Here is a 7618-nt window from a genome sequence, read left to right on the forward strand (position 1 = left end):
GTACTGTTGTTGTCGTTGTCGTAATTGTTGTTTCGGTAGGAGTAGTTGATTCCGAAGTGGATACTAATGTTGCTTCTGTAATGGTTCCTTCAGTTGATACTGTTGTCGTGGTTGGAGGTACCATTGTTTTCGTTGATGTAATTGTTGTTTCGATAGGAGTAGTTGATTCGGTAGTTGTTACTAATGTTGCTTCTGTAGTAGTTCGTTCTGTTGTTACTGTTGTTATTGTCGTTGTCGGAACTGTTGTTTCGATAGGAGTACTTGATACTGCAGTTGTTACTAATGTTGCTTCTGTAGTAGTTGCTTCAGTTGATACTGTTGTGGTGGTTGGAGGTACTGTTGTTGTCGTTGTCGTAATTGTTGTTTCCGTCGGAGTAGTTGATTTCGTAGTGGATACTAATGTTGCTTCTGTAGTAGTTCCCTCAGTTGATACTGTTTTCGTGGTTGGAGGTACCGTTGTTGTCGTTGATGTAATTGTTGTTTCGGCAGGTGCAGTTGATTCCGTAGTGGATACTGCTGTTGTTTCTGTGGTAGTTGCTTCAGTTGTTAATGTTGTTGTGATTGGATGTACCTTTGTTGTCGTTGATGTAATTGTTGTTTCTGTAGTAGTAGTTGATTCTGTAATAAATATTGCTGTTGTTTCTGTAGTAGTTGCTGTCGTTAATGCCGTTGTGGTTGGAGATACCGTTGTTGTTGGTGTAGTTGTTGCTTCGGTCAAAGTAGTTGATTCCGTAGTAAATGTTGCGGCTGTTTCTGTAGTTTTTAGCTCAGCAGTTGGCACCGTTTTACTTATTGTTTCTGGCACAGTTTCTGGTGTTCTGGGTTCACTTGTCGTTGTTGTTTGTTCAAATGTAGTTGTTGTTGATTCACTTGTTCTTGTTGGCTCACTTATCGTTGTTGGTACAAAGGTTGAGGTTGTTAGTTTAGTGCTCGTTGGTGTTATTTCAATTTTCGTTTTTGTTACCTCAGTGGTCATCTCTACTGTAGTTACTTCTGAGGTTATTGCGTTTTGCGAAGTTATGAATTCTGCGGTTGATACTGTAGATTCTGTAGAAGTTAGCACCGTTATTTCAGTAGTAACCTTTTTTGCGGTCTGTGTTGTTGGCATAGTAGTCGTAGCGGTAAATGGTAGTAGTGTCATATTTGCCAGAACTCCCACAGTACTTGTTTCTGCACTTTTAGACATAGTCATTGATGTCAATATTGCTGTTTCAGTTACAATCGCCGGTACCGTTGTAGATTCTCGTATTTGCGTAGTCGTAAACTCAACCCTTTCAGTTTCATGTGTCGTTCCTTCACCATAATCAAACCACGTGTGTGAACCTAATGTCGTCTCTTCTTCGTATTCGTAGTCGTCCTCCGTGTCTTCTTCTTCATAGTCCTTGTCATGAAATGTAACAATTTCTTCAGTAGGTTCTTCCTCTGTTGTTTCTAAGACACTCGGTAGCATTGTTGTCCCACCTTGTTGGTCTGACCAACTTAGTGTTGTCTGCAGCATATCGATTTCATGTAAATGTTCAGTATTGTAGGTCAGCTGTGAATCAGGCGCTTGTGTCGTAACGAGAAACTCAAGTGCATGCATATAGGCTGTTAATTCTTTGGTATCAGGTCCTATTAAGGTGGTGATCTCTTCACTACCCATTCCTTCTCCAACATTCCTTTTTCTCCTTTTCTTAACAAACCCAGTTCTCCGTTTAGCAATATTTCTGAAGGGTCGGCGAAGACTTGAATTTCGATCCTCGGACTGTAACAAGGTATTTGCATGTCGATGTAAATGTAACACTTCCAACAATCTCGGTAACAGAATCGTTTTATTCCAAGGATTTTGGTCTTCCAACGTTTCATTAGTCAGAACAGTTCGATTTAATTTCCTCCTTTGTTTACGAAAAATCAGAGTCGATGATCTTTTCGTCCTCTTTACCTTCCTATGACCGTAATTAGTCGTAATAGCTTTTAAATCCCTGACAAGTCTTCGGTGGTGTTTATGGTTAACATTTATGGAGAGAAAATCGAAGCAAAAACGAGGATGAATATAATCTGTAAAAGGATAAGGATAACTGACTTTGTGATCCTTCGTAGAGATACCATTCTTCGATTTAAGTCGTGCCTCTTGAACATAAATTGTCTCTAAGTTCCTCTTCGATGTAAAACACGAATTGTCCACTCTCGATTCGATACTATTTTCTACAGACACCTTCTCTCGCCACTGTTCAAGGATCGCAGACAGATTCGTGAAATCTTGGTGCGAGCTTGATGGAAACGTTTCTCGTATCGAATATCTATCTGCCCTCAATTTTGTTGCTGTTGCCGTAGTATAAAAATTAACATTCTATAATACACAACATTACTTAGTGACACTAACGATTAAACCACGATCGTGACAATTAATTTCACCATCAATTTTCAGTTGGTACTTTCACTACTAATTGGTCTCACTACTTTGGCTCTCTTACGAGCATTATCATCTTTTTTTAAATCCTTATATATTATAAATGACAATATTTGTTGTTAACTTACTTACAGCACTATCTTTCACTGTAGAACTACTTTCACTATTACAGTAATTACAATCGTTCTCAATGGTTTCGGTAATTTGGACGGTTATATTAACACTTTTCTCTGCCATTACCATGTACATCACAAACAACTTACAAAACACTATAAGGAATATATTTTGCATAGCGTCATATCACAGACGTTCGTAATTATTTTCCCACTTTTCTAACTCATTCTTATCAATCTTATCTCGAATCATCGTTTCAAAGAGGCTATCGCATGAAAGCTGTCTCTTCTAGTTCGTACTCGATATTGGTATCGATAGCCCCCGATTCGCAGATAAATTAGTATAATTAACTATCGATAATTCGATATGGTAGTGAACAATATCACAGTTAACCAATTATGGCAGAAAATTATTTAAAGATTACTGTTCTTGAAACAATTTTATATATCAGTAGTCACTATTGTTTGTATTACTTATCTTCCATGTGGTTTCTACTTGTTACAGATCTGCCCTCATTATAATCACTGCTTTAGCTTCTGAAATATTATATATAGAATATATTTTGACGATGCTATGATATTAGAATCCCTTTTCTCATGTTCATGTTTACTGTTAACGTGTGGATCCTGTGTTTACACACTAGTGAAACATTCGTATGCTCAATATCACAAGCTTCTCCTTCATTTTACGTATGCCTGCGGCGGTATCGCGATGATCAGTACTCGATCATTGTTCGTTCTCCTCTACAAACTGTTCTTTAAGCAGTATCGTAAGTCGAGGATTCTTGGCATGCCTTTTAACTGAGGCAATGAGTGGTGCTTTATTTTTCAGCGTTTGATCCCGTGATGATAGAACTGGAGGAAGAAAGAGCCAAGGGAAAGTATAATACTGTGGATGAGCTCTTGAGAACCTTGGGCATGGCTAGTCTAATCTATTCTGTATACTGTCATCACGGATATTATTTTCTTGGTGCCTGTATTGTAGCTGGTTTGTCTGTTCTTGACATGCTCGAATTACGCAAGTTGGCGATTATGTATTTCGAAGTACGTGTTATTGTGTATTATCGTAACGAAGACTATTTAGTAATTAGAAAACTATTCTATTGGCTGAATGTAATTTCGAGATCCTCTCTAAGACCTTGGTTGAATACTAGTAACAGTGAATGAATCAAAATCTTGCTGATTTTCGAAAGCAGATTTTTTATACAGATTAGTATATACAGAGTGTTTCTAAACATGTGAGACATTTTTGAGGGATAGGTTCTACATACGTAGAGAATGAAAAAAGTTCATGTGAACTGATATCTGAAAACGCTTAGTTTTTTATTTATACGCTATTTTATATTGCGTAACACGCTAGTTTAAATCCTGTAAAAGATAAAAAAACCTTGGGATATTTTTGGAGAATAGGTTCTAAAATTTTGTTCTTCGAAACGTCCACGAAATGTATAAGACGGATGTTTCTGTAACATCTGAAATTTTATCCTCCAGAAGATTTAAAAGATTTTCAAGGAGAACGTTCTTAGAACATGCAAAATGTAAGTCTTAAAACCACCTATAGGACTTTCCAAACTAATATTTCTAAAACATACGATATTCAAGCCTTGGGAAAATTTGTAAGACTTTTCAAATGGATATTCTTACAACATACAGAATTTAAGTTCTAAGAACATTCGTGAGACTTGAGAAACGGATGTTCCTGGAAAATATGAAATTTAAGTCCTCAGAACATTTGTATCACTTAAGAAATGGATGTTTCTAAAATCTTCATAATTTAAATCCTAAGAACATTCTAAGGATGGTCAAAATGGACGTAGTACATTCAATGTAAACTGAACATGAAACGGACGTCCTTTGGATATAGTGTTCTCTAGAGAATAAGGTGCATAATATATAAGATATACACATTTACATTTTTTAATAATATTGCGTTTACGCAATTTTTGGCCTTTATGAATGGAATGAGTGGCCTTTTAAACAAAATATTACACTGCACGCAATACAAAATAACGCATAAATAAAAAACTAAGCGCCTCCAAACATACAGGGTGTTTCTAAAGAGCACGATATAACTTTAAGGGATGATTCTAGACACCAAAATAAGACGAAAATCTAGAATAACAATTTCGCGTTTGAAGCTTCGTTTTTTGGTTAAAAGCATCTAAAAATCTGGTGGAAATCACCAGAAATGAGTCCGCGCATAGGTGACTTTTCTTACATTTCCTTCGTGTCTAGAATTTAGCCTCTAAAAATGTCTCATACGTTTAGAGATTAATGAAAATAACATGAAGTTAATTTTAAGCTACATATAAAAGGATCAAACTATTCATATATAAAAAATCAAAGTAACTTTCAATAATTGCATGAAATATCCTTTCAACTGAATTGATCAAAAAAACTCTTATAACAAATAATTACTTGAAGGATGTTTTCATTTTCACTTTCGCGATAACAAAAATATTTATACCAAGAGCTTTTGTATACGTGTCTTCTGTTCTTTTATATTCAAGCCAATATAGTAAGAATATTTTAAGATCACAATTTTTCTTAAAAAAGACTGTTCTGGTATAGTATAAGATAAAATTTTTCAGCTGCAAATAAATGAAAAAGCACATTTCTCATTTATGTTAACAATGACGATCTTGACATATACTTAACTCTAATTTTACAATCTTAAATAATTTTATATTCTTTTGTGAAAATAAATATTCATTGTTAAAGAGGTAGCATGAATGTTTCTTATCGCATTTCTGAAAAATGAAATTTCTAGTAATTTTTCAGTACCAACATTTATTATGTAATTCGTGGAAAAACTCAAAAGTAATTTATTATAGCTCCAAGAAATAGAAAGATTTCGATTTCGAGATGTTCCTCCTCGACTGAAAGGAAATAAGCCCAGATATACCATTTTCATTTGGGTATTTTTTAATGGATATTTTGTGTAAGTTTAATGCTACTTTTAACTCTGATGATAAAATTATTAATCTTATAATTTATGTGTCACTCAGATATTTAGTAGGCAATAACTACGCACTCCTGGCAAATTATCCTTACCTATTCACAAATTGGGCGTTCACTCCAGAAGGATTTTATCAGGGGTGGACAATAAGGTATACTATTAACGATTATATGATGGCGGCTTATATCGCCTGTATGATTGAAGCACTCCGTCAAACTCCACTATCATAGGAATTTCTAACGCTGTCATAACGTTACATTGAATTCTTTGAAACACTATTTTAGGGATAATCTCTTTTTAAAAAGTGGAATAAATATAAAATTTTTAAGTATGAATATAAATCAAATGTAATTTAAGGAAGTATAATACTTATATTGCGAAAGAAACGTGTAAAATGATTTTTATTTTTATTATGTAGAATAATACGAAAAACTAATCCTAAATTTTTCTGTAATCATCATTTATGTGTTATCATTAAACTGCGGATTTTTATGAAATTTTACAGTTTCGTAAAAACAGTTAAACCAACTGGAATCAAAATAAAAATTTGCTTTATCTTTCAAATACTATAATTTGCACTTCACTTTTCATATTCGTATATTTTTCAATATTGTACAAATTATGTAATTTTTTACACGTTTAAAACTTTCATAAATACACACACATTCACAGTCTATACTGCGTTCACTGAGAGAACGCAGTCGTTTCACGCAGATGGCTTCCATTGCCCCGACTGACTTTTCCACTGAGATTGGTGAAGGATTCAAGAGCCTAAAAGGACACGCCTTGCTTCTTTCTACTCTGTATACCTAGTGTCCAAATGAAACAAATGTTTCTATCTATTAAGAAACAATATTTATTGAGATATCAATGTATAAGAATCCACAGCTTATTTGATTATAAAGAAACAGCAACGGTAGAACTGTTTCCTGGATTTCCTACAAAATGTTCGATGCGACCAGGTAGTTTATGACACGGGAAATCTAGGGTCGTTTATGGTATTGCAACGCAGTAAGAATTCTGACTAGTAGCAGTACGTTTTCGGTCGACAGAGACGATATTCAAGAAGATTTTTATTTGCTAACAGAGCCGCATTAATACTTTCGGAGAAAACTAAAATCTAAAAGAATATCGTTTGCTTGCTCAAAATTTCTTTCACACCGTTTATGCGCTAACACTTGAAGAAGTGACTTTCTTTAGAAATGGTAGGACCTCCAAGGGCCCAACAAGGGGTTCATGGGTAGGGATGTGCTCGGGAGTGACAGAGCCAATAACTAATGAGCGTAGGCGTGAACTGCGCAAAGGGTACGAAAACTCGTCAACCGACGACTGCGTTCTCCCAGTGAACGAAGTATAGTTATCAATATTGTTATTACTGATTGCTTTCTCGAAATGTGAACAAACCTGTATGAAAAATTTCAAGTTCTTTAAGGCCTACATCAGACGAGCATATTTGTGCCACCGTAGCGTGCTGTAGTAACCAGGACAATTCCCAATTTTCAATTTTGGAAAACAAGACATACGAACGCGGCATTTTGGCGGTACGTTTGTGGCAAATTCATTCAAAGTGGCGAAACAGGATCTGCGTCCTTTGAAAATGCGCAAACGTGCCGCCACGTTACCGCATTTGTATGTCTTTCCTTATTTTCCACAACTGAAAATGGAGAATTGTCCTTATTGCTACAACGCGCAGCAGAGAATCGCCGCGACGACAAGAAAACGCTCGTCTATGGCGGGTCTAACCCATCAATCTTAAGTTCTGAAAGTCTTTTAAAACTAATATGATCCCTCTAGACTAAGGGAATACACTCTTAAATAAACAAGAAAAAGATAAGTTCGTAACAACCTGAAAAGTAAACAAAGGAAAGGATAAGGGTAAGGGAACGTATAAGAGTCTTCAAGTAGGTGAAGTGAATTCATGATTGAATGTAAATTTTTCGTGCTTTATTACTTTGCTCGGAATGAACACAACTTTTCGATCGGATCACTTTACACATACGCACGCGATATATACAAAAGAAACACGTCTATCGATTAAATAGATAACGGCAGTATCACGTCCATGGAGAGCAAAAAAGAGGAAAAGAAAGTAGGAAAAAAGAAATACGTAAGCATCGTCGTTGTTACGACTATCACACACGAGTGATAGCGTGTGTT

The 7618-nt window shown here is 35.4% G+C and overlaps 1 protein-coding gene across 1 annotated transcript; it reads left to right on the forward strand.

Annotated features, from left to right (window-relative positions):
* Window positions 1-3076: 3076 nt before the first annotated feature.
* LOC143185076 (uncharacterized) lies at window positions 3077-5691 on the forward strand. The gene is made up of 3 exons (XM_076387800.1): window positions 3077-3272; window positions 3335-3524; window positions 5511-5691. Exons 1-3 carry the CDS (start codon window positions 3077-3079, stop codon window positions 5689-5691), a joined length of 567 nt encoding a protein of 188 aa, XP_076243915.1.
* The last annotated feature ends 1927 nt before the right edge of the window (window positions 5692-7618 follow it).

The sequence above is a fragment of the Calliopsis andreniformis genome, chromosome 10, assembly GCF_051401765.1.
Source record: "Calliopsis andreniformis isolate RMS-2024a chromosome 10, iyCalAndr_principal, whole genome shotgun sequence".
Taxonomy (NCBI): Eukaryota; Metazoa; Arthropoda; class Insecta; order Hymenoptera; family Andrenidae; genus Calliopsis; species Calliopsis andreniformis.

What these genes read in the sequence shown, in the direction of transcription:
- LOC143185076 (XM_076387800.1), top strand. Translation starts at nt 3,077, where the DNA reads ATGATATTAGAATCCCTTTTCTCATGTTCATGTTTACTGTTAACGTGT. An exon ending in ACTGTTCTTTAAGCAGTATC is followed by an intron (nt 3,273 to 3,334) that starts GTAAGTCGAGGA and finishes TTTATTTTTCAG; the next exon opens with CGTTTGATCCCGTGATGATA. An exon ending in GACATGCTCGAATTACGCAA is followed by an intron (nt 3,525 to 5,510) that starts GTTGGCGATTAT and finishes TGTGTCACTCAG; the next exon opens with ATATTTAGTAGGCAATAACT.